The 26,093-nt window shown below is 43.5% G+C and overlaps 2 protein-coding genes across 2 annotated transcripts; one reads left to right on the top strand and one right to left on the bottom strand.

The window, feature by feature from the left end:
- The first annotated feature begins 11,942 nt into the window (after positions 1-11,942).
- Positions 11,943-21,029, top strand: dzip1 (DAZ interacting zinc finger protein 1). Its single transcript, XM_075476978.1, has 19 exons — positions 11,943-12,065; positions 12,631-12,777; positions 13,028-13,627; positions 15,285-15,369; positions 15,486-15,601; positions 15,753-15,911; positions 16,018-16,155; positions 16,239-16,301; positions 16,403-16,531; positions 16,910-16,958; positions 17,139-17,189; positions 17,400-17,459; positions 18,184-18,359; positions 18,465-18,654; positions 18,953-19,118; positions 19,411-19,787; positions 19,957-20,078; positions 20,202-20,340; positions 20,484-21,029. The coding sequence occupies exons 2-19, from the start codon at positions 12,775-12,777 to the stop codon at positions 20,579-20,581; spliced, it is 2,721 nt and encodes a 906-aa protein (XP_075333093.1). The 5' UTR covers positions 11,943-12,065; positions 12,631-12,774; the 3' UTR covers positions 20,582-21,029.
- Positions 21,030-21,092: 63 nt separating this feature from the next.
- cldn10d (claudin 10d) lies at positions 21,093-24,166 on the bottom strand. The gene is made up of 5 exons (XM_075477663.1): positions 23,832-24,166; positions 22,099-22,260; positions 21,934-22,015; positions 21,717-21,824; positions 21,093-21,613 (listed from the first exon to the last, which is right to left on the bottom strand). Exons 1-5 carry the CDS (start codon positions 24,061-24,063, stop codon positions 21,427-21,429), a joined length of 771 nt encoding a protein of 256 aa, XP_075333778.1. The 5' UTR covers positions 24,064-24,166; the 3' UTR covers positions 21,093-21,426.
- Positions 24,167-26,093: the final 1,927 nt, after the last annotated feature.

Below are 26,093 nucleotides of genomic sequence, written 5' to 3'. Positions count from 1 at the left end.
CACATTAAACAGGAAGTGTGTTCGTCATGAGATTTCTCCCTGACAGGTGAGGCCTCAGTTAGCCGCCCTAAGGCCTGTTTCAGACTCGCACATACATTTTGGTAAATTTTTCTGAATCTCACAGCAATGTCTTGGAAGGTTGCAGTCTTTTCAAAGTTTCTCTGCCATCTTGCGACACATGGGACTGTAGTATGTCATTTACATGGCACGTGTGTTGATTTTCCACATTGAAATGCTTCACGAATGTGAATCAGAAATAGCTAACCATACTGCAGATGAACTAGAACATATTATACTTTTTTGTTTGTCTTGTGAACGTGTTTGCTCATCACATATATTAAAGTATATAAAAATATTAACATATTGTTACTCAACATTTTTGGTGACCTCCAGAGGTGTCTTTGTCAGTCTCTTCAACATGGCAACTAAATCATGTCTAAGGGTTCAGACAGAGATTTGTGTTGATGATGGTAGGGGAATTGTCTGATTATGTTATGCTTTAAGTATTCTTGGCTTTAGTTGTGGTAAATTAGCATTTTTCCAAAAAAGGGAGAAATTCAACACTCACTACACACTCAACAATCGACTGAATCAACATGAAAACACTAGTTTCTCTGAAAAGTCGTCTCTGTATCTTGATTTTTTTATTTATTTTTTTTTAATCATTGCGTGAAGACACAAGCCCGATAGTTAATTGTGTCACTGTTCAAGTTGATTACAGAAAGGTAATGGTCCACCTTGCAAGCGTGGGTCACTGCCAAGTGAACCATCCCTTTGAGCTGAGTCAGGGACTGTCTGGGCTGCGTGCCCAGTAACAGAGCCAGTCAACAGTTTACTATTTTACAGCCACTTTAAAGCATCATTGCTTAAGACTGTACACTCCATGAATCCATGCCAGTCCCACATTTACTGGAAATCGTCCTAATGCCTTTTTGCTGTTTTACCACAATGACTACGCCAACCACCGAGGGCCTCTGTTATACTGGCAATAGGGATGGAATAATTAATGTCTGGGAAAATTTGCCATTTGAGTTTATGCCACTGGGTCATGATTAAATCCGTGTCACAACATTTGCAGGTACTCAAGCCTTAGGTAATAACAAATACATTTTGAAAAAAAAAAGAATTATGGAGCCGTCTTTGGGTGAGGCCTGAATCGAAATAAGTCATTATCTGCAAAAAACCAGAGGCAGCAAGGAGAGGTTTCAAAGGGACACTTTATTGTCGCAATACAGGCACATTGTGGGAAATACAAGAGAAGCATATGAGGAGAATCTCTGGCAAGTCAAATATGGCAAGCTGCTTAGGTAACTGTATTAGAGCTAAAGCTTTAATATTCAAGGGGCTCTGAGATGGCAAGAAATTTACAAATGGATTATTTCTGCTTGAGTAAACAGTCTGAATACAAGCACACCTTATGCTGAGGGAAAGGTGTCTGCACGGAAGAATGGGGCAAATTGTGGTGGTTCAAGATGATGGAAAACTGTGACGGCAATAAAGAAAAAGAAAGGATGTTTTTCCAAGTCAAACCTGGTTATACTGCAAATCAAAACAAATCAGACTCCATTCTCCGCAGGTTTCACCAACAAACCAATTCAGCTTCTCACTATATCCTGCTGTCAGTGACAGTATTATATTGTGATGCTTCTGCTACATTAGGTGGCATTTCTGAGAAAACTGTTCAGCGAGGTGACTGAAGCTGCAATGAAACATAAAACCCAGAGCCTGATGGAACAAGTCACCATATCGGAGACAAATGGGGAAAAATGAACCCGTGGAAGTTGTTGGGATGTGTGGGTATGATGTCTTGTGATGAATAGCTAACCTTGTTTCCTCGACTCTGCTCCCGTGCAGCAGCTTCATCACTATGCAGCTCTATCTTCATACATCTAACTCCAGGCCTGATTTATCGAAGGGTATGGCACAAGTGCCTGACCTTGCATCAAACACTCAGGCATTTTGCGCACAAGTACAAACGCTTACACAGACACCGTGTGCAAAGATTTGCAAGATAGATGAATGGTAGACATTTAAATTGCAAAATTATTCAGTTGCTTGTTCGGTGGATTTACGTGGACGTGTTTGTTTAACTATTTGATACCAAGAGAATCTGTTACCACTGGCAACACACACTGATTTGCTTTAATTGAAGGGAGATTTTACACATAGGATTGATTAGTGCAATCTTTGTAACCATGCCAGAGGACTGACCTTTCATCTCCCGTTAAATATTCATGGTGTCTTGTTGTGGAGGTCTCTTTGGGATAAACCCACATCAATAAGCCATTTCTAGTCTGGCATTAGCAGAAAGGAGATTTTCAACATTATTCAGGTGGTCCAGAGTCTTAAAAAATGGCTCCGATCCACACTAAAGATGCATATTACAGCCATCTGGTTAAGATTTACAATCGCCCACTCATCAAGCTCACTGTGTTCTACCCTGTGCCTGAGTATTTAAAATGCACCATGCATGCGTGGATTTCTTCTAAGGGTAACAGCAGCCGTAATGTACAACGTAAGAAGATTGTTCTTTAAGCCTTAAAAGATCATATGTGATAGAAAAAAGATAAAACCATTTCAGAGTAAGCTTAATGTGAGCCCCAGATCCAGCGTAACAGGTACAGGACCAAGCCGGGTTATACTCTTATCTTTTTTGGCAAAATCTTTCTAGCAAAGCACCCCTCCTGGCATTTAAAACACATGTCCGAGATAACATCATTGGTTCTATTCTCCCTCCCTCTGGCCTCCAGAGAGAATATCCGAGCATCTCTAAATGTCACGTTAAGTGCTTCTCTTGTTCCGCGCTGACACAAAAACGCGGTGCTCTCAGAATACAAAGGAGTTCCATACTGGACGGCTGCCACGGCTCAAAGAGAACAGCAGTCCTGTGCTTTCTTCTTCCCCTCTCTTCCTCCTTTTTTCAGACTCTATAAAAGTAACATTTAGTTAAGACTTCTACTCTTACATCCTGCTAAATCCAAGTACTATTCTATTTCCATAAAGCACAAGCCACGGGTGCTTGAGAAGGAGTAGTGACACATAACTTAAATTAAAAATCCTCTCCTTGTCCTGAGGCGAATCTAAAATCAGCAGGAGTACAAACTGTCAACTAATTGCTCTGTAACTTTGTAGTAAAAGGAAAATATTATTAGAATGTAAAAGGAACACATCAGGAGTGCATTGTTGCGGAAACTATAACTCGTTTGACTGCTAATGTCATAACAAGTTGCTATTCTAGCTGCACCTGAGCTACAATAAGACAGTTACCATGCTGCACTTTATAGCATTTGTTCCTGTCATCATGCACAAGTCTTGTGGAAATTTTAGCATTAGGTGGGAAAGTGCATCTGGAAGTGCAGAAATGAAGTATTTAGCTTAAAACACAGAGCACAAAGCTTTTTTGACTGATTTCCTCATATAGCTGCAGTGGCCTTTGGAAATACATAAACAGGTAAAAAGCAGCAATTTGCGGTTGCCTATGCTTGCCGTCCTCATGCTCAGATAAGCTATTCTCGATTCATTGGCCTTTCCATTCCTCTTTTTATTTATGTCGAGCCAGATGCTGACAGATGTTGTCTCTGGGTGATCTCTGAGTTCTTTGTTATTCAGAGAACCCGATCAGCATTCCTTTGAGAAGTGGTGGCAGCTGGGAGGACAAACCATTTAATGGGTAGACACCTCCAGCTCAACCCGACTCCGAGTGAAGGTGTGCGCCTTGTGCAGTAGTAGTAACAGGGGTGTTGATAGCGTGTGCATCCGCAACGACGCGACAGTCCTTTGAAGTCAGCACCGTGGACGTGTTGCATTGCAGCTCGGTTCAGATATCCATTGTTTTTGTTGACCGCGCCGGCTTCATTTGTCATGCAAATGATCTCTTTCTGTTGACAGAAATCTAATCCTCATGCATTGAATATATCTTCCAAATGAGCACCAACATAATGACGGCCGTGCATCCGCAAGCGGGTATAATCCGGCCCTGAGGTGACTGCAAAGAGGCAATCTTTAAGCAGACCAGAAAAAAATGTAGCCAGTGACACCGGCAGAAAGGTACAGGGAGAGAAGAGGAAAAAAACCACCAACTTCAAATGAGAGGACACAGAAAGGACAGAAGACGGTTGGTATTCAGCCCATCATGGGAATCCCACAGCAGCCTTGGTCTATCGAAGCATAACTAAGAGACCCCAGTGACCAACAGGGACGTGTGTTGATTCCTGCTTGAAAACTGGATGTTTGCAGCCTGAACACTGAAGATCAGGCTGCTGATTCCTCAAGAGGATAGTCTGACAGCTGAAGACTTTCCCTCCAATTATACTTTCTTTTTTTTTTTTAGAAACTCCAAGGTGCTCAGTTAGGATACTAGAGTATTATTGGGTCTGGAACCAGGTCAATACCAGCTTTATGACCACAAGAACCTTGGAATTGTTCTTATACCAGCCCGAGACCAATTCAGAGCGGGAGCTTTTGAGAATGAGGGGGATTACCTGTGACACAGCTGAAAGGCAACTGATCGAATCAACATAATTGTTCATAAAACCCAAGTGCACAGTGATTGGTTAAAGCTGCAGTCTGCAACTCTTTTTCAAGCATAATGCCTGGAACTGTCCGGAGATTCTGAAAGTAGTACATTAAATACCCCAATACAAAAAAAAAAGAGTTCTCTAGGTCCCCTATATGTCCCGCAAGGTCCCTCCAAAGCCAGCAGGTTTGTTTACAAAATTGCAGACCGGACCGGTAAAAGGTAACCAATCGGGTTACGAGCTGGGCTCTGCTGCCTGTCAATCACCGATTGTGCACGCGCGATACAAGGTAGGCTCGTCCCCACGCTTATTTATCTGGACTATTGAACTTCATTACGGGCTAGTCTACTTACTGTGTCTTCCATGATCGCAAATGACAGGTGAGTTGATGAATGAGGAGTCGTGTGGGCGCATCTGGTGTGCACGTCTACGTGCACGAGTTCTCAAGTGTTTTGAAGGGGACAGGAAGTTGAATAACTTTTTATTTTTCGGTTAAAAAATAAGCATTTCTTGCATTTTGCGACTACGGAGGTCACCGTTTTCAACTTCAAGCTTTCTGATAGATCATGTAAACTCTTAAAATGCCAAAAAGTAGGACTTTACGTATGACAACAACAAATCCTGCAGACTGCAGCTTTAAATGCACAAGCGTAACACCGAAACTCTACCTGGTAAATACAACTTGTAAACATTGTTCAAAAGAAAAAAAATCTGTCATATAAACATCCTTAGCCCCTAAAAATAAAGCACTGAGAGGTGGAGCGATTGTGCATTTACAGCACAATAGGATTTTCACTCTTCTGCCGCCCACCAGCTGGATGTTACTTTACTTAAGTGTTCCAATGTGTAGTGAGAATGAAACCACAGAAAAAAAAAAATAAATGAATAACCTTAATGGTACAGTCACTACCAAAATAGTATAATTTTACTAGCGCCTGCAAGTTCCTTTCAGGTCGCTCTCCAGTCTCCATAACACCTTAGAGATCAGAATGCATCAGGAATTTTCTTTAACTTCGATTCTTTTAATTTTACAGGAAGCCAATAAATGAAAGGGGTGGCTAAAAAATAAATAAAAATTAAACAAATATCAGAGGAACTGTTCCTCTCAACGCAGCTTTAGAGAGAAAAAAAATTAGATAGGAGGTTTTCAGAGAGTCATTAGGATACCCTGGTAGTGACAACTTTGACAATATCTGTGAAGGAGGGCAGTCCTCAAAACGTAGATTTTTGAACGAGTTAATTAACTTAATCACAATAGTACTGGAGCCCAAATTTAACACATGACTGCAACAATCAGGCAAAGCTGAGTAGTGTCATCTGGTTGAAAATACAATGTCCAAGGATACAACTTTATATCGATCTGAGGTATTAATTCATTCTAAAGGTCCCTTTACTGTTTCTAAGACGCCTGGCTCCCTACTTCATGCAAAGTGTGGACAGAGCAGAAAGATGGTATCAGCCTCACGAATGAAAGAAAATATATAAGAACATTTTATAAAATGTTTAAGGTAACAAAGGCATTGAAAAACAAAGATATACTGTCACGATTTGAGGTGTCTGCGAGAAGGTGGTGAGAGGATCTGAATGCAGATTGGAGGTAAAAACTTGATTGATTCCAAAACTGTGAAGCAAAACGCAGCTGAGCCGGAACACAAAACAACAAAAACTGATAAAGCAAAAAAAACAAAAACGAAGAATAAGCAGACCTGACTAGACACGAAGCACGAAAAAAAAAAAAACTTGAACTGACCGAGTTGACATGAGGGATAACAGTGAGGATCTGGCAAATGCTGAGGACAAACCTGGAGACTAAATACGGTGGAGGGCGATTGGTGACCGAGTGCAGCTGAGAATAAGTGAGTGCAGGTGAAAAGAGTGGAGCTGATGACCAGGCAGGAGGGAACTGAGGAAGGTGGTGAGCAAATGGCAAGGCTGAGACAACTAGACTGAACACAAAATACAGATCGTGACATACTTAACCAATCAGAAAATGTGTTTTCTGGCTTCACTTGAAAAGCATCGAGCCTTGCAGATAATTTAGGCACCACTATGTCACACGGACATTATGAGGGCAATTACTGCGTAACTTAATTGCAGAGATATGTTAAAATGAAATTTAAAAAGTGTATCACTGTGAGAAGAGACTTTCCAAACGTGTGCCCCATTTAATTTAATTATACTGATTATTAACACCTCTCAGTGTTTCAAGTGAGTCTGCCTGACAAAGCTGTTCAGATAAGGAACCTGTCTTGTTTAGCACACCCAAAAATGGAAGCTATGTGATAAAAAAAAAAAAAAAGTTCATAACTAATAGTTTACAAAAATGTGTTCATTTAGTGAAGAAGAAATGTGCAAGAAATGAGAACACTGCAGGCACAGGCAGGATATACTGTCTGGCATTAACGTTTAGAAGTTTACTGTAAGACCCGTGAGCACATTCATCATACATTGCTCTCTGCATATAGATTCAGTCCTCATTACCTGTGTTTTCCTCAAAGGATCCCCCACTGCTGTGGCTGATTTTCCCTATAGAACCAACGCCTCTTTGCTCAGTGAGAGGAGAAGGGAAAGAAAAGAGAAAAAAAGCAGAGCAGGCCTCATCATTTCTCTGCTATATATGATTCTTTAGTCCTGGGGTCTTTTATGACCTGAGCAACATTCATAGGGGACAATGAAAGGAAAGGGTGGGATGCTTCTCTCTTTCTCCCCTCCCCAGCACTCTTTCATCTCTCCTTCCCACAGCGCTGATTCACCACCGGTGACCCCTGCTACTGCGTCGTTCAAAATAGACAAACAAAGTGTCTGAGAGGTAAAACTGGTGGGCAGTTGCAGGCTGGATTGCCACTCGGCTTTATGTTGCAGTGGTGAGATCTCTTCCTGAGTGAAGATGAGTCTTCTGTTTGCCTGGACAGTCATCCTGTAAAAAGGGTGTAAGTTGGCAGTGCCATGCACCCAAAGCTGTTGGAATTGACACGACACTAAAGCCCCAGTAGATGAATAGCATCTGAATAGCATCTGAGTCCCTGATACGAGCTTCTGGCTCACAAGTCTCTGCTCAAAGCATGCTAGCTTTTTTGTGCTATTGGTTCCTCGCAGTGCATGTAACTTACCTGTACAGCCCCACCCCAGACGCAGTCGGGATTGATCTCTAGTCTATGTAGACCATACCAGCTGTGTGAGAAGGCAGGTGGGGCTTTGGAGATTCAATGCAGAAATCCCCAGCTATAGCACTGATTTAGCTCAAGAGTTTGATCAAGTTAGAAATTTCATTTTTTTGCGGAGGAGGATTTCCATCCATCCCTCTCCCCAGCGACACTCTCCAGCTCCTCCTGGGGGATCCCGAGGCGTTCCCAGGCCAGAAGGGACATGTAATCCCTCCAATGAGTCCTGGGTCTGCCCCGGGGCCTCCTCCCAGTCGGACATGCCCGGAAAAAACCTCCAAAGGGAGGCGACCAGGAGGCATCCTAACCAGATAACTGAACCACCTCAGCGGAGCAGCGGCTCTATTCCGAGCTCCCTCTGGATGGCCGAGCTCCTCAGCCCATCTCTACGTTTAAGACTCTAATATGTAAACCCAACCACCTCGTTTTTAATACCTAAATAAATGGCAATACTTTTATTTTTCCTAAACCTGAACAAACAGCATCTAAAAGTGGAAATGAACAGTGGGAGACATCAAAAATGAAGCTAGAAGCTAAAGTAAAGTAAAGAAGGTTTATGGTCAAATGGGAGACAAACTCATATCTCTGGCTGTACAGTTGTATGCAACTCTGCTGCCAAACCTCTCCAAAATTTCAAATTGGAACCTTTTTTCCTGTTAAAACGGGGAAATCCTTTCTTTTTTTATTCAACTATTCGCACGAAGAGGGCAAAGTCGGTCTCCTCGTCCGGGGAGTTTTAACTCAGGCATTTTAAATCTTCCGCACTGTTCTTAAATGCACCCAAACGCTGAACAGGTAGCTCCTCTGCACTCCTTCTGTTTAGCTGCATCTCCCCCAAACTCTTGAAGATCATCCAATGATATGAAATATCGGAGAATCCTTGCTGAGATCAAAGATTCAGTAAGCGTAACTGTACCCAGCAACAGTATGCAGAGTGGTCTGATTCTTTATGGTCTTCTGCATGAGAACATAGCAACCTCCTTCATGAATATGTTTGGGCATCCTCTCCTCTCTGTCTTCCATGTGTACTTGTTACAGAAGCCATTATTTATAGTCCCACTAAGGCCTGCAGTGGTGAGAGTGGGTCTCATGGGGAATTGAGAAGTGGAGCCACTGCTACCTATAGTGGGAAGATATACCACCTCACCCCCGCTGAGAACTTCGTGAAGGAAATGAACTCATAAATCAAGCAGTAAATTGAGAGGATGGCTGTGCTTACTCATCTCAAGAGGTCTGCTCCTCTTCCTCTGCACTCCCCTGCTCTTTTTTTACTGCGTGACTAATGCAATTTCGCAACTCCTCTCTCATGTGTGTCTCGCTCCGGTAAACTGTTAGAAAAAATGAAAAAAGTGTGGATTTTTTTTTTTTTCAAGTCAACCTTTCAAAAATCCGGTCTAAAGGCCGCAGTTGGTGAGGGGGACATTAAAAAACGGCGAGGGGGAAAACTCCACGGAAAGGTTTAGTGTGGCAGAGAATTGGTTCTTGAGGGAAACGGGGCATCAAGCATCTTGTCCTATAGCTGAACTTCTCTGCCTCATTGGGATGCCGATAGTGAGAGCTGCCTGTCTTTCCCGGGCGCAACCTGGGAGGAGAGTCTCCCCTGGTTGCCTCGGGGTATGCTGACAGTCACAGGCCCTGTCCAGAGGAATTAAAATCTCTATTCATCAGGTCTTGACTGAAGCTGTCTAGGGGCCGAATGGAAAGACGGTACTTAGTCAGCCTCTCTGCTCAGCACAAAGGGATGTGTCTGTCCAGGTTGCCGCTCTCGTCCTAACCTCATACCTCCTTTCATTTGAAATGCTGTTTCAGCACCAACACTGTCCTGAATGTGAATTATTCTCTTATCGTATCCTTAAAAGACACATTCATTGCACCAAGCAGACATCTATGCCTGGTGCATGCACCCTACAGACTTCTTCTCCCTAATGAAGCAGGGACTCTGTCGCCTCCTGCAGCTGCTCTCCACCACAGCAGCTGTCGGCGGTATTTCCTCTGGCAAAGATGACCGTCACTCCCCCAACACAGAAATCCAACACCTGCCATAGCTCAGATCTTTACTGACCTCTGCTGGTGAGATGGTGTACACGTTAGGGTGGCTGCCATGGTCATGGGAATCAACTCAAAACATAAAGGTGATATATATATATATATATATATATATATATATACTGTATATTGATTGATTGATTGATTTTCGAACATGTATAAAAAAGAAAATGTATGTAACTATTTGTACATACAAAAGAATGAAAAAGAGAAATTTAAAAAATTTAAAAATTCAATCACATAAAGTGCTAATACACAACAAAACACCACACATTGTTCGAAAAAGGAATGGGAAGAAGTACAATACTTTTGTTTAGTTTCCCACCCCTTTTTAACTACTCTTCAGTTTGTAAATATCCTAACTACAATACACCTATATAAATATATGCCATATATACACTGCCTAAATATCTAAATAAATATATAATCACAAAAATAAATATATACTACAAACATATCCTTGTAAATATAAATGCAAATATGAATATATATATATATATATATATATATATATATATATATATATATATATATATATATATATATATATATATATATATATATATATATATATATATATATATATATAACTTATATAAGTTATATAGTTATATATATAACTATCCCCATAAATAAATATATACCATATACTAATTAAATTACAATGTAACAATTAACCCTATTCTATTCATATATTTATCCTTCATCGTCCTCCGTTGACATACTTCCTCTTCCATGTACTTGTTTAAAAATATTTTTTGTAGCTACCTTTTTTTAAACAGAATTATATTTGCACTTTGTTTTATTTCTGTCTCCAGACTGTTCCACAAAGTCACTCCACAGCTCGATACGCACATGCTTTTCATATTTGTTCGGACCTTTTGTTTTTTTTTTTAAATTTAGGTCTCCCCTTAGATTATATCCCTCCTCCCTATCACTAAACATTCCTTGTATGTTTTTTGGCAATAGATTATTTCCTGCTTTGTGCATTAATTGTGCCGTTCTGAATTTGACCAGATCCACGAATTTCAACATATGTGACTTTATGAATAGTGGGTTTATATGAAATGTATTTTTGACTATGTCGCTGTTAATTCTCACTAATTTTCTCTCAGTGTAGACCATTTGCTCCTTATCTATGTGTTAGACATGCTCTTATGAACCTGAGCTGTAACAAATAAGTGGCCCACTGTAACCTATTGCATTCCGATTCTTCATTTTTCATAACTTGACAACTATGGAAATTGTATTCACATGAAATGATGATGACTCCCTCTGAGCTTTGGCTGTATAATACACTTATGGCATCATGGCGGTGTTAATAATCATGTTGCACAAGCGTAACAATAAAACTCATCGCACCGTGTGTTAATCATGGTCACGGAAATAAGGAAGGAGGGGAGGTAATAAAAGAGAATAGAAAGAAAACTGATGGAACCGACAAAGAGCTGCCTAATTCCAAAAAAGGTTTGTGAATCATTACATCGCACAAGAAGCTGTTTCGCAAGTCCGGCCTATCAATGAGTGGTCAAAAAACTTTTCAAAATCGTCTCTAGCATCCTTCCGGCCGTGTTCACGGCTCAGTATTCGTGTAGGCTTGTTTTAATCTTCCAACGTTGATAAAGAAAAAAAAAAGGAGAAAAAAAACTTCAGTCCTGTTTCTTTCAGCCGGAGCAGGGCCGCCATGAAACGTACCCTCCGAGCCTCTCGTCCCTCTTTTGAGACTCCCCGTTTTAAAGCTGCTTCTCCCTCCCCCCTTGTTGTTGCGACCCGCATCAAATTAGACGGAGTTACACCGGAAATAGTTGGCTGGACCTTCAAAGTATTAACCGGTAATGGCTGTCCACAGAGGTTTCGGTCAGTATTCTGGCTTCAGACAAAATATGGTGGAAAATGATGTACTATGATGTAATTTTACAATTTCAGAAACACCTAACTATGTATTTATACTTTGCATATATACATGACCTGGGATATAGCAGAAAATATAGTGCATAACCAGTGTATCATTTAAAAAGTCTAACAAAAGAAACAATTAAAAGCTTTGGCACAGACGTTACAACATGCAAGTGCCTCTTTAAATGTAGGTGAATGCAGAGAGTTTACAGTCAACATGGTCATTTTATTTGAATTTTCCAATTTACCAGCAACGTTTTACTTTGAATGAACTCAGCGGAAGTTGTGCACTTTGTTTAACATTATGGCGGATTATTTTTTTTTTTTTCCAGAGAGCAGGGATTTAGGAATGTGGAGACCAGCTGCTACGTCACCCTCAAATCGACTAGGGGTCTCGTCGATGGAAAACTTTTGAAACGGCTAAAATAGCAGGAAGACTCAAGTTGTAAGTTGTCTTTATGGAGCAGTTGCATTTTAAAACTAAAATAATCAGCTCTCACAATTGTCGGTGGTGTGAAATTACGTTTTAAGTCTTCTCTGAGACGTTGTGTATGAACTGTCCGTTAGCCAGGCACGCGTGAAGGGCTTAAGGACGTAAGAGGTGTTCAGGTTGCAGTTCGGTCGCGAGTTTTGTGATTTTTTTCCTCTATCTTGACGTGGTGCTTAGTCTCAGCCACTTGCAGTGAAGACAAGTTCAAGCTTGTTTGCCATTGTTTAAGTTGAGTTCCAAACAAGTGTGTGAAAAGCCTGCCCCGACTTGAAGACATTGCTTCTTTAAAGTGATGCCGACAGATTAGCGGCTGTTAGCAATGAAACCATTTTCTCTAAACTTCCTCGCGCACATTCGGAGGTAAGTTAGGCCGCTCTTCTTCTTCTTTTCTTTTTTTTTTTTTTTTCTTCTCGGTTTTTACAGCAGTGATTAAGAGTGTAGACAGCCAGTAATATGGGCTCTGCAGGGACACACGTTCGCTGATTTGTCTGCACTGTTTTGATAACATTTCTCTCCCCAGGGACGCTGGTCTCTGTCTCCATGGTAACGTGGCGGACGCCCTGCCTCGCCGTTCTCGCTGTGAGCTGCATGCAAGTGGGCGGGACCGCAGAGCAACGACGACTCTTCGATCTCTCTCGCCGGCTGAAGGCAGAATCGGTCGAAGATGGTAAGGAGAGCGGGGCTGCATCAGGACAGCAACCGCGTCGTAGGTAGATGGAGACTGGATTTTCAGTGGTGGAATCTGTGCAGTTCTGTTTTAACCTCGTCAAAGCAGCTGCTGCTATTTGTCTGTCTTTCCTTTCACCTTCTCTCCCCGTGTCTCTGTGTTGGATGGAGGGCATTTGATGCAGATGAGATCTGATCAGTGTCTGCTTTTAAATGGAGAGCCAAAACCTCTCTTTGGTCTTTGTTTCCAGCCATTTCACGACAGAGTCTACTACCCCTACACCAGTGACACCCAGGGGACCCACTCATCAGCGGGGATCCCCTCACTCCTGAATTCCCCGCTCAGCCAGCCCTCCGTAAACGGCCACACTGTTTCCGCACCAGGCATGACTCCATCCAGCGGAGCCTCCACGGTTCTCGCCTTCAAGTTCCGCCCGCGCCGGGAGAGCGTGGACTGGCGGCGAATCAACGCCGTGGACATAGACCTGGTGGTGAGCCAGCTGGACGTGGACGCCCTTCAGGAGCACATCAGCACGGTGACCTTCTGCAGCCTGGAAGGGGAGCGATGCCAGCGGTGCCAAAGCCCCGTGGATCCGGCTCTGGTCAAGCTTTTACAGCTGGCTCAGCTCACGGTGGAGTGGCTCCTCCACTGCCAAGAATTCCTCAGCCTCAACCTGCGAGCGGCGGAGGAGAGGTTGTCGGCGGCGGGCAGGGATCGCGAGCAGCTGCTGGCTCAGCAGAAGAAGCAGGAGGAGAAGGTGAAGGAGCTGACGGCAGAGCTCAAGCAGCGGAAGAAGGTTATTCGCACCCAGCAGTCCCTGCTCGCACCCCGGATCATCAGCAGCCAGAAGGTACCCCTGACAGACCAAACACTCGGGATTGGTTGCTTTTTTTTTTTCTCCACCACCCCCACCCCCTTCTCTCCTCCTCTGGGCGCCCCTCGGTCATTGTTGCCGAGATGTATTCAGGGCTCCAGCTTTGTGCGTTTCACATTGGGTTTTGGGGTTAAGAAGGGGAAGACTTCAGACTTGGGCTTTCAAAATGTTTTTGTTATAAATACGATGAAGCAAAAGCGGCCATGTTGTTGTCGGTTGATTATGACAAGCTTTGTTTTCGGGCTTGAAGCAGAGGATTTGGAGCTCCTGAGCAGATGGCGTCTTTTTTCATGGCAATCACTTCTTGTAAATCCACTTACAACAAAAAAAAAGGAAACAGACAATAAATCAGAGTGACAGGCAGACTAACACCTCCTCCACTCTCCCTCCCCATTCTGTCATTTGAGTTTGTTGTGGAAGACGCTCGCGCCTTAGAGTCTGCTTGTTCATGTGTTGGGATAAATCTCATATTCTGTTGGGTTATTTGTAGCACTGACACAAAAATCTCTCTGTGATCCTCAAGCGTATGGCTGCTGCTGACCTGGCCTGAGGGTTGTCAAGGCAACAGCCATAGCTTGTCATGACAGCATGTGGTTGCTAGGTGTGCACAAGAAGCTCAGCTAACAGAGCTGGTTCAATAATTCATCGAGGCCACGCGTGTGTGTGTGTGTGTGTGTGTCCTTCCAAGGATCTTTTCCATTGGTCCTTCCACATTGATTCAACATGGACACACACACACACCTCCCACCTCCAATTTCCCTCCACCAATTTAATTTCCCTCAAATGTCCACACTTACTCCAAACCCAGTAATTGCATTGCAGCACTTAACAGCCCTTCGCAGAGCCACAGGTCGTGTGACGTGGCTGCGCTTCCTACCAGGCGCCGCCACAAGGAATCCGCTGCAGGCAGTTTAATGTTCAATGAAGTCTCAGATATGGAGAGAGGCAGCGTTAAATGTAGCGCGTGATGTGTGTGGAGCTCCGGCGGCGTCTTTGCTGCTTGGTGTGAGCGAGTGTAGTGACGCTTGCCGCAGGAAGCACATCGGCATCACTCTCGCTATTTGTCTGTTTGGAAGCACACGCATGAGCTCAGTGTGAAGTGTGATCATCTTCTTTATTTTGACTTGGGCTTCGTCAGCTAAAGTCGATTTAATGTGAGGGCTGTTACGTTCAAGAATTTTAGGTTCATGACTTTCTGCTCGCCAGTGCAACATTTTCCACTGGTTTCTGATCTAGTTACATACAAAAAAAACAAGGTATTGGGTAACTAAGAAAACATCCTTCAGATTCATCGATAATGGAAATAAGCCCAGCAAGGTAAATACAGTAATTGTGTCTGCGTGACACTGGGAAAAAATGTATTATTGTGTAAATCAGACCCAAAGGAGACAAAGACACATCCGCATTTTCTGGCATTTTGCTGCCACGCTCGGAAATATGTGGAACGCTCTGAGCTGTGGGCTGCTCTTGGTTGTGTTGGTGCTGTTGTTGGTCCTTAAGCTTTGCTCTGTTTTTGCAAGAGACTGAAACTTAAGTGTTGAAATAGAAAACAAAACCAGCGTAAAGAGCAGCGATCTCTCCATGAATCAAATGTCTCACCAACTTGTGTGTTTTTCTCGCTCCTTTTTTGTAGTGCCAACATTGCGATAAGTCCTTCCTCAATTTCTCCTTTCTTCAGAATCACATGCAGCGTCGGCACCCTGATGAGTATCAGATCCGTAAGTCCACCAGAAACCTTAAAGAGGACACTATGAACTGTATTATCAGGCCAAAGGGAATTTTCCCTCACATTCAGTTTTGCATATCCTCTCTTTATTGTCTTCTTTCCTTCTAGAGCTGCAGTTCGACAATGAGAAGAAATCTCAGACTGATAGTCTGAAGCTGGAGATCAGCAGTCTGAAGGAACAAATAGCTCAACAGCAGCAGGCCTTGCAAGCCAAGATAGCTCAGGTGGGAGCAAAAAGCAGGTCGAAGTGTTTCTTGTCTTTCGGGTGTTTTAACGGTTCGAAGGCTGATTTTAAGAGACCGAAGAAAACGGCGTAAAAGCTGCAGTTATTTGTCACCAATACTAACGAAGCGTTTGTCACGTGTGCGTTTCCAGGAGAAGGAGCAGCTGTCCATGCACAAAGACCTGCTGAGGGAACTGGACCGTTTTAAGGCGGAGGAGATGGCGCGCATGGACAGAAAGATAGAGGACAGCAGGGATGGCATACGCAGGGAGATGGAATATCTTTACAACCGAAACATTCAAGCTCTCAGTGTACGGGACGGCTACTTCTTTATGCAACGTTTATTTGATATAGAGGTCTTCTATTCGTACCTCTTTGAACTAATTGAGTCTTAATTGAACTTGTTTTTATTCACAGGAGGTCAATCAGAATCAGTCGGCCAAGCAAGACAAACCAGCCAGCCCCGTGAGCTCGCAGGCAGAGAGAGATGTGGACGTCTATAAGGAGATGCAGCTCCAGGCCATCCAAAAGCTGCAGCAACAGATGAAGAAGCAGGTCAGCCCGGAGAGCAGATGCTGTTGTCAAAACCTTAAGTCCTTTTAAAGACAGTCTTAACACGATGGGAAATTCTCTTGTAGGATAAAAAGTGGGAATCCAGACTGCAGGAAATAAAGGCTCAACACGAGTCTGAAAAGAATCAGGTGGGCCTCAGTGTTCCAAAGCATCTGTCACTGCAGCGTGCAGAATATCCTAAAGAAACGGGTTGACTGGAAAATTCTTCCTCCTTTTTGCTGTCCTTCAGTTGCTGAACGAGCTGAGCAGGACGCAGTCGTTCGTGTCGGAGCACCAGGAGCGCAGCCAGAGGCTGCAGCAGGAGATGGGGAGCAGGCTGCAGGAGAAGGAGCAAACCATCAAGGCTCAGAGGGAGCAGGTCAGCACTCTTATGCTCGCGCGGTGGTAGTCGCCGCCCGGCTCGATAATATCAGGAGGGGAAGTGGGGAGGAGCGTTAGCCCTTGTTCAGGATATCCTCTATTTGCTTGGTGGGCTTGTGATGATACTGTACGTTTGGCAGGAGCTGCAGATCACAGGAAGCTGGAATCGTTTGGCATTTTAGTGAAAAAGCTGTGTGTGTGTGTGTGTGTGTGTGTGTGTGCGTGCGTGCGTGCGTGCGTGCGTGCGTGCGTGTGTGTGTGCGTGCGTGTGTGCGTGTGTGCGTGTGTGCGTGCGTGTGTGTGCACCTCCTATGAAGTTTGTAAAAGAAAGAGAACAGTTTGAAACTGTCCTGATCATCCTAATTCTTTTTAACAGATACGGACTATGACCTCAAATCCACCCACCAAAGTAGTAGAAGTACCAGGTAAGGATTCTGTCTGCTGGAGGCAGCCTGCTGCTGTATTTAGCTGACGTCTGTGTTCCCGTGTTCCACAATTGGGTCTGCAGCTCTCATCATTAGATATATGAAAGAATGAATTTGAGTTTGAAGGATGTATTTGCATTTGAAAGTGCTTTTATATTCCAAACGCATCTTGTGTTTCAGTCGCTGCCAGCGCACCAGTACCGGAGCCTAAACAAAAGAGAGTTGTACTTGGTAAGTCAGCCTTCATAAGAGAATATGAATAATGATTCTAAAACAAACCCTGTTGTCAGGCTGAGCTTGTGCTTCTGTGCATGAAGGAGTTACCTAATGCCGTCTCTGACGACACACTCTCATCAAGCACACTCTCATCTTGTCCCCCTCTTTAACGCCTATATTTTTGCGACTCCCAATCACCGCTAACCCCGTGTGCTGTCCCATTAGAGGAGCCGGTCTCTGCTTTTAAGCTGGATCCTATACAGGAGTTGACAGAAGAGGAGAAAGGTAAAGAAGCTCAACCCGACAGAGCCGGCTGCATGCTGCTGCATGGACGCAATCGGTCTATTCTGAGCAGCCCCTTTTCTCCCCGACTGTGTTGAGCCCCGAGGTCATCTTGTTCCGATCTGACACGAAAAGAGCAAAAGATGTTAAGTTTGGCAAAGCGTTTTGGACCTGCGACATGTCATGTGAAACAAATCTGCGTAATTCTGAGGTTTATTGCATCAGGGCATCATTTAAAAGAAACAAAAAACATAATAATCAAGTTCAGGTCCTTATCTTGTCCTTAACTTTCGATCCTCAACAACAAGTGTGGACGTCCCGGGCCAGTTTCTGCATTTTGGCTTCATTTTTGTTCAGTAGACAATGAAACAGTGTAATACGTCATAGTTTATCTGTTGTTATTACCAACTTCTAAAAGCTGGTGTGTCCTGGTGCATAAAACCTTTTTTTATTTCACATGACAGCGTATGCTCTTTGATTTCCTTCGGCACGGCTGATCGTCACTTTCCATCCATCATCTTGTCGCCTCAACAAAAAAAAAAAAGACTTGGAGGCTTTCTCCTCCTCCGCCCTCTCCTGCTGCAGTCACATCCATCTGCCGACCGAACCTTTGGCTTTCTGTGGATATTTCTAGACGCATGCTTATTTTTGTGAGTCTGCTGCCTGTAATTGGATCCTGGTTTGTTTTTTTGTTTTTTTTGTGACTAAGCAAAGGTGTCTTTTACAGACTCCAGCAGCATCTCTGAGAAGAGGCCTGCTGACAGGAAGCCCGAGCCTGCAGGAGAGAGGAAACAGAGGGGGACTGCCGGCGCCCTGAAAAGAAACCCCAGCATCAAGAAAGAGATGCGTCCAGAGATCGAACACACCCTCCTCAGGAAGCTGGAGAGCCTGGGGGTCAAGCCTGTATGCTACACTCTCTTATCGAGGGGCTCAGTGCGGCAGATATTTGTGATCATTTTCTCTTTCTCTAAGGAGTTTTTGTTTTTTTGACTCCCTTCCGGCTCACAGGACCAGAGCGGCCTAAAGAACAAGGAGCTCGCCTCCGTCCTGGCCAAGATGCGTTCGAGGCGGGAGAGCTTCGCAAAGACGACGCCCGAGTACTGGCGTCATCGGGAGGAGATAGTTGGCATCGTGGAGCAGAAGCTGGGCGGCGATCCTGTTCCAGAGCCAACGGCCAGATCCAAACAGCCTGTTCAAGGTGCTAAGCTGGACTGAGTCATCAAAAAGCCTCTTAACACGTGACATCATCTTTTAAAACTCTGAAATCTGCCCCCACCCCAACGCTAAGCAGTGCTGAGTTCTAACTGATTTGATCATGTGGTTTTACAGCGTGTTGCTTCAGATTAAATAGCAGTAATTACCTTTTGACTACGTGTATGCGCCCAACACTGCCGGTCTAATCTGTTTGAAAGCTTGTTTGCTGCCACATAAGCTGATTTGAGTTCTGACACACTGTCACCGGCTGACCGGCTAATTGTTGTGATGTTACCGTGCAGTGCTTCAGATCCGACCGCGATCCAGCAGCTTGCCCTCCAGAGCCGGTCAGGTGACATCTCGACCTGCAGTCAAACAGCCCAAGACCCCTCAGCCGGCGCCAAGGACCAAAACTTCCACCCAACCCAAGACGTCGACGCCCAACGCCAAGGCTGCTTTCACCAGCAAGTATGGAGTAAAACATTTTCAGGCTTTTGAGTAAGATTGCCAACATCTCAATATCTACTTCTTCCTTTTGAGAGAGTGTTTAGCAAACTATCTCCACAGCATTACGACAGCTTCATACCAGATATGCCACATATTTGATAAATACACAGAATTTGAGGTCATCTTTGGTTGATTTGGTCAAGAAGCAAAAGATTGACGAGTTGACCAGTTGTTTCTGTTTACATGGCAGCTGAAATATAGAAAAAGAACATCGAGTACAGGTAAAAACCTATATTTGTGTGGCATTCTTCAGGACACCCCCCTTCAGTTCAGATGAAGAATCTGAAGAAGAAGAGGACACGGACGTGGAGGAGGAGCAGTCGCTAAAACAGCAGAGGGGCAAGTCCCCGAAGCCCAGATTAAATCAGGCCACTCCAGTCCAAATCAGAGCAACCAAAGCCAGTCCGGTCCTGACCAGGCAGGTGGCAGTGAGGCAGTCCTCCAGCCCCAGACCGCAGCAGTCCTGGGCACCAGGGGGCGGCGTGACCAGGACGGCAGTCACAAAGATGGAGAGCGAGGACGAGGAGGATGAGTGGTCAGACGTCAGTGAGCTGCAGGAGATTGATCCAAAGCAGCTTCAGGGTTACAAGGACCAGAACGGAAATGTGGAGAAAAAAAACCACGGCAAAGGTTTGTCTTTTACTGTCAGGTCACAGCATCCAGTGAAATAAGTCGTTCACTTATAAAATAATTACAGCGACAAAACATTTTTTTATGTATATTTATGAGCCAGATTTGACGCGGCTCTTGCGCTACCATTTCCCATAGTTCAGTCCTAACTGACTTGTTTTTGTCTTAGAAAACAAAATTACAGACTTGGCCAGAAAAATGGAGAAGCAGTTTGCCGAAAGAGTGGTGAGGAAACCAGCAGGGGGCGTCAGCATCTTACCTGAGAGGAAGGACGAGGTTCAGGAGCTGTCGGTGAGACGCCCAGACCTCGCTCAGTGGCTTCATTTTGCACTGTTGCTGGTTGATTGACACTGCAGTTAGATTATTAGTGCATCGGCACATTTTAGAAGTGTCAAGACATGTTTGTGCGGACAGTTCACAGATCTCGAGGAGAGCAGCGACTGGGCGGTCTCCTCCTTAGAGGACAAACAGCTCTCTGGAGCCCCGAGAAAGAGCTTGGACTCACCCAGCACCAGCGTCTGGGGAACCTCCACCGGAAAGGGTCCCAAATCAGGTCAGTGCCACATGTGCTCGCATACACTTTTAATTCCCCTCACTCGATCTTGATAGCAGAATATGTTGTTGATGGTCTCTGGTATATTCAGAACAGTCTGGCTTGTGAAGCCGCTTTAAACGGCGCCGTCTTCTGCCCGGCAGGTCTGACTGAAGCTGGCACAGGAAGCACCCTGAGGAGCAGCCTGTGCTCCCTCAGTGACATCAGCGACTCAGAGGATATAAGCAACAAACACATCTAACAATGCAGCTGATTCTGTGAAGTAGCATGGATGAAGAAACCTCAGTCAGCTTCTCTGACACCTACAGTCAATGCCATGTTTTGTACTTACTTTTCCTCACTATATGGAAGCAATATAACAGAAGAAAAGCAATACGTACTATAATGAGAAGCGTTCATCTGTTCAGGATCCATCTAATAAATATGTTAGAGCTGACTGTCATTTCTTTTTGGTTTCACTTTAATGCCGTGTGCCAACTCTTAGCTCGCCTCAGACCTTTACAGTGTTTTTTAGATTCTATTTTGTATCGTCACCGTAGCAACACTCCAGAGAGGCACTGTTTTTTTTTTGTACTTTGTGTCCGTGTAAAATTTTGTACATTTGAATTTTATATCACTTTGATGTGGCCCAATGAGATTGGACTTTGTATGAAAATATTTATGCAAGCAATAAAAGATTTCTTTGTCAACGGCGTTCCTGAAGTAACCAGAGGACTAACTTATGATAGATTTCAAGTCAGTTCCGGCGCGTTTTCTCAGCCTTTGGTTTAATTAGAACATTCCCGTCACCGGGTCATTTAATTTAAAAACAGGATAGTCTAATGTGGAAAAGAAGATGAATCAGAAAGCAATATAAATACAGCAGAAAAAGCACCGAACTCAAGGGATGAGCCAGCAAAGAACTTATTTTCAGTGATATCTTTAGGCAGCTTGGTGCAAAAACAGTATTTCTTTCATTGCATCTAGAAAAAACATGCAAAAGATATGACAGACACAAAATAGTATTTTTGCGACACCAAGATGACTCCCAAAGAAACAAATGTCTTGAAACTGTTCTCAGTCAGCCTCTCAGCGTTTGTTTCTGGTTCAAACGAACGTGTCCCGAGCGTAGGGTTGACTGGTCCTCGTCGTCGTTGCTCTGGTTGTTTGGCTCTTCCTGCCTGCATGATACAGTGGTGGCATCCAAGTTACTCTGGATGACGATGGCGGCTGCCTGTACGTCTGTCTGGTACGGGCAGTGGCATACGTATGCGGTCTACGTCTTTTTTGTGAACTGATGCAGTTGAAATAGAAGATGAACATATGAGGAAGTTGGTTTTTTTATGACTTTAGTGTAGTCAAGACTTTACAACTTCAGAGGGAGGTTCTATATTCACCTAGATCGTAGACCTTCTTTTCCAGAGAAGTAAGTAAGCACCGTCCCGCCGCAGATGAGAAGAATGGAACCTCCCCAACCAATGAAAACTGCAGCTCCAAGTTCAAATCTGAAAGTTAAGAGTAGCAAGAGTTGTTACAATTACAAATTAATATCTTTAAGTAATCTCTCTTAAAGTGACATTGTAATGATGCTCAAGCCGTTTTAAGGCTGCTCACTTCTGTGCCCTGAAGTTTGGATCCACGAATTCGGATATGACTTTGTGACCCCACCAAGAGTACGTGATCATACCGCAGAATCCTGCCAGAGAATGTTACATTTTGGAAATATCTTCGTTTTGTAAGTTTAAATAATAATATTTGGAAAAATAAATATATTTATACCTGAAGCAAGGTAGGTTACACCAGCAGAGAATGTCACTCTTGCATTGGTAATCTCTGTTCCACCAATTTTGGTGCATTTCATTCCTATGAGCGCGAGGACACCCCCGAAGAAGCCAGTGATGACTGCGCAGACCGCAAGAGCTCTGACGACATGAAGGAACACTGAAAGACAACAAAAATGCAAAGCAAATGTTTTTTTAAAAAAAGTTAATTTCTTCTTGCTTTCCAATAACTTCATAAAGCTTAAAGTGCCAAGATAAATGTTCTTCAAAGCATTCTTGCCCGACATATCCCTGTAGCCTACATTAGCATGGCTGTAGCGCTAGTTTAGCATAACCCCACCTACAATTACATACAACAGAGGTACACAATTTCCACTTCCTCTTTGGAGATTTACAATAGTTGAAATCAGTAATGACCAAAAAAAAGGCTTGAGGTGAATTTTGAATTGCTGGCGTTGATCATTTCTGACTTCTGACTAAAAAGATCAACATCTGAGGGGCAACGGACAAACTCTAGGCTTCAAAATGGCACTTAAAGTCGGCTCCGCCCATCATTTGTTTACAGTTTATGTTAACTGTGCAACTCTTGTTTATGCATTATTTAAAAAAATGTCGATTTTTCATCTAGTGTGGGCTGCAACTCCTGATTAAGTTCTGGCATTAAATTGCCTGTTATTCTAAATGTCTAGTGTTGTGATGTTCGCGAACGAGCCGGTTCTTTTGAACGGCTCTTTGATATGAACGAAGGGAGCCGAGTCGCGGCGGCGCGGGAGCCGTTCTATTTCTCGTTCTTTTTTTTTTTTTTTTTTTTTACTCGTGCGTGTTTCACGCAGCTCCCAGGGGACATCTAGTTGCGGATTCCCCCCACATAGGACAACTACGAGTAGGAGGGGTAGGGCGCAGGCAGCTTGCACGTGCCCTTCACATGAGCAGTGAGTAAGTGAGCACTGACACTTCTGTATGGGGGGGAAGCCTTCGTGGCGCGAAAATAAGCGCCTAAGCGGCGCCACGCCAACACGCGCACACATAGAACGTGAGAGAAAAGTAATATAGGAATCTAGTCAGACAGTCAGTCACTCATTGCTCGCAGAAAGGGAAGCAGCCAAATTTGTTTCGAAATGAGCCAGAGAAAGAGGAGCAATATTGGGACCACTTTTCAGCTGAGGGGGATACCAAAGCTAAATGTAACTTATGCATCTTATGTAAGATTTCTGCCCCATTCCCAAATGTGTGCAGGACTTTGCGTTTGTGGAGTAACCAGAGACGGTCAAATAAGACTAAGAAAATCTTTTGAGTAACCATGGGTACGAGCGGACATGGCGGAAATTGATTATAAGCCTAAACTACTTTAAAAAAAAAAAAAAGAGCCAAACGAGCCAGTTTTTTGAACTGCTCTTTGAAAGGAATGAGCCATAAAGAGCCGAATCCCCCAAAAGAGCCATAAATCCCATCTCTATAAATGTCCTCTTGAACACGTTCATGATTTAGTACCTCAGATTATATTTATCTAAATAGACGATATTTGTCTATTTTTGGCAAAAGTTTAAGCAAGATGGAAATTTAGAAAGTGATCACTTGACGTTTATTAGGACAAAAGAAGACATTTTCAATTTTTTCGATTTTTATCTAATTTAATTTGGAATTCAGTCCCCCCTCCCCTATCAAATAATTTTCACACAGTCCCTAACTGCATATTTAACCAAAGACTTTAAAGCTTTCATGGGATCTTACATGGCAGTGCCAGCATGGATGGATAGTCCTTGCAGTCGGATACTCCTGTGGTATCCGAGATGCAGTCCCTCCACAGGTTGGAGTAGAAGTTGGGGGTAGTCAGCACAACGCTGCCCACCTCAGAGAAAGTCCAGTACTCTGTGGGAAGAGTGGAACACACCAAGATCCAGCCACAGAGGCAGGATATAAAACAGCCAATCTCCACATACATCACCACCGTCCTGTGCTTCATGGTGAATTCTGCTAATCCACCAAAAACAGAATAAAACTTTTTTTAAATGTCTCACAGTTGGGAACAGAACTGAGTCACTGCCGAAGTGCTGGTGGCAGACCAGAAGTGTGAATATTTGGTTTGTATCTCATCTTATCTCTTAGATAGTTTTGTCCAGTAAGCAATCGTTGGTGTTCCCAGCAGGTAGGGTGAAGGATTACATCACACCACAGTCCTTGTTGACAATTACACTTTGACCTACACAGACTCAAAGTGAAATAGAAGTAGTAATAGTAAGAAAGAAGAATGATTTGAAACCCAGTATGTGGATAAATATTGAAATGACCCGTGGTTTGCCAAAAACTTATTACATGTGGATAATAAATCGTTAAAACATAAAGAAAACATGCCGTTCATTTTTTTGTATTGAGGAACCTTAATGCTTGGTGAACCCCATAATTACAGCGTTAGATTTTTTAAAAAAAACATTTATTTGAATAAAAATGCTTTCTAACATAAGCAGTGACACTGTAGTTGTCCTTGGAAATGACAATGTTCTTAGTACTGTTGCTCGGGCGTAATTTGATCTTGTTTACAGTAAATATCTTGCAATATGACTGTTTCTCTCGTGAAAAAAAACAATTTTCTATTGATGTAGTTTCTGTCTAAAGGGGCCTTTGCTTTGAGATTATCGTGCATGTTAGACCTTTGAAAGTTGAAGTTCCTTTTCGTCACACAGTCACAACAGAGGCCATCTTGTAAGAGAAACCAGTTGCTTTGATTGCCGGTGGATGTGCTTTTCTCCTGGTAACACCTCTTTCTCTTCTTCTCTGATCGAGGGGACTGCGGCATGTCTGCTGCATACAACATCCAGTTAGAAACTGTTGTGGAGAAAAGGAGTCGAATGCGCGTCGGTCAGCCGTCCATTGGGGAATTTATTGAACATACCGTCACAGCGAATATGCATACAGAATGTTCACAAAATGGCCACAGAGTTTATTTTGTGACACCCTTTTATACATTCTTATCATAACAAGCGTACGTGGCCCTCTCTGGAGGCGCCTAGCTTTCACGTAATCATAAACAAGCTCATTCTAACTATCAACAATATTCATATGAACCAGTCAACAAGGCACACGATGTAATTATGACATGTCAAGAGAAATGTCATGACATTTCTCTCCCACATAGTCCCCCCTGAAATCACTTAGTGATTGATAGATAGATAGATACATGATCACATGAAATGATTAAATTAAATGATACTGAATTTAACAACAATACAAGTTTTACATTGCCATCACACTTGTCCACTGTTCGCAGTGCATAGGAGCGAAAAACCCACCGGCTACTACTTTCGTAACTCATGTTCTTATTTTGGGAAAACGGCCCCACCCCACTGGCGACCGACCACTTTACCAAAGGTCGCACTCCGAACAGTTGACTAACACAACTGGCAATGCACATATTAGTGATCCGTTCTGATTGATAATACACACAGAATGAATACACCTTCATCAAATCAATTAATCACAGTTTTGTGCCAAGTACAATACATAAAATTATGGAATATCACACAACAATAGTAATAAAATGCAATGTAATGCAGCTTTCCAGTCCCGTCCCATCGCCCGTACTCTGGTGTCGTCTGCTTCTGGCCGAACATCCGTCCGCCTGGGTCTGGAACTGCTAAGCTAACTCTGGGAGGAGAGGTCGCCAGTACGTCACTCCCAATCAACGAGATCTTCAGCATCTCTTCTCCCTATGAGACTATACTTGGTTCCACCCTCGAGGAAAGAAACTTGTGAACCGTCCGTTGATAACCTTCATTCGTTGACCCGCTCTTCCATGCGTTGGTCCTCAGACCTGGTCTCGCAAGGTCATCTGCCTCCTGATTCCCTCCACTGTTCGTTTGAACATCACTTGCAGCAACCACCTTGTCAGAATGGGTATAATGCAACACACCAATAGGGAGACCATTATCACTATCAACAATATTGCTATTCCCGCTTTAACTGTCATCGCTCCCCCTTCTCCCAAAATCCCAAACA

This window comes from Odontesthes bonariensis, chromosome 11 (genome assembly GCF_027942865.1).
Source record: "Odontesthes bonariensis isolate fOdoBon6 chromosome 11, fOdoBon6.hap1, whole genome shotgun sequence".
In the NCBI taxonomy this organism is placed as follows: Eukaryota; Metazoa; Chordata; class Actinopteri; order Atheriniformes; family Atherinopsidae; genus Odontesthes; species Odontesthes bonariensis.
The sequence above is the reverse complement of the archived record's forward strand: the minus strand, read 5'-3'. Positions and strand labels throughout refer to the sequence as shown.

Bases quoted from the DNA above. Each gene is read 5' to 3' on its own strand.
- dzip1 (XM_075476978.1), top strand. The intron at 16,532-16,909 runs GTCAGCACTCTT...TCTTTTTAACAG, and splicing joins TCAAGGCTCAGAGGGAGCAG to ATACGGACTATGACCTCAAA. The intron at 17,460-18,183 runs GTAAAGAAGCTC...TGTCTTTTACAG, and splicing joins GTTGACAGAAGAGGAGAAAG to ACTCCAGCAGCATCTCTGAG.
- cldn10d (XM_075477663.1), bottom strand. From the start codon at position 24,063: ATGAAGCACAGGACGGTGGTGATGTATGTGGAGATTGGCTGTTTTATA. The intron at 22,261-23,831 runs GTAAGATCCCAT...GTTGTCTTTCAG, and splicing joins ATCCATGCTGGCACTGCCAT to TGTTCCTTCATGTCGTCAGA. The intron at 22,016-22,098 runs GTATAAATATAT...ATTCTCTGGCAG, and splicing joins TGTAACCTACCTTGCTTCAG to GATTCTGCGGTATGATCACG.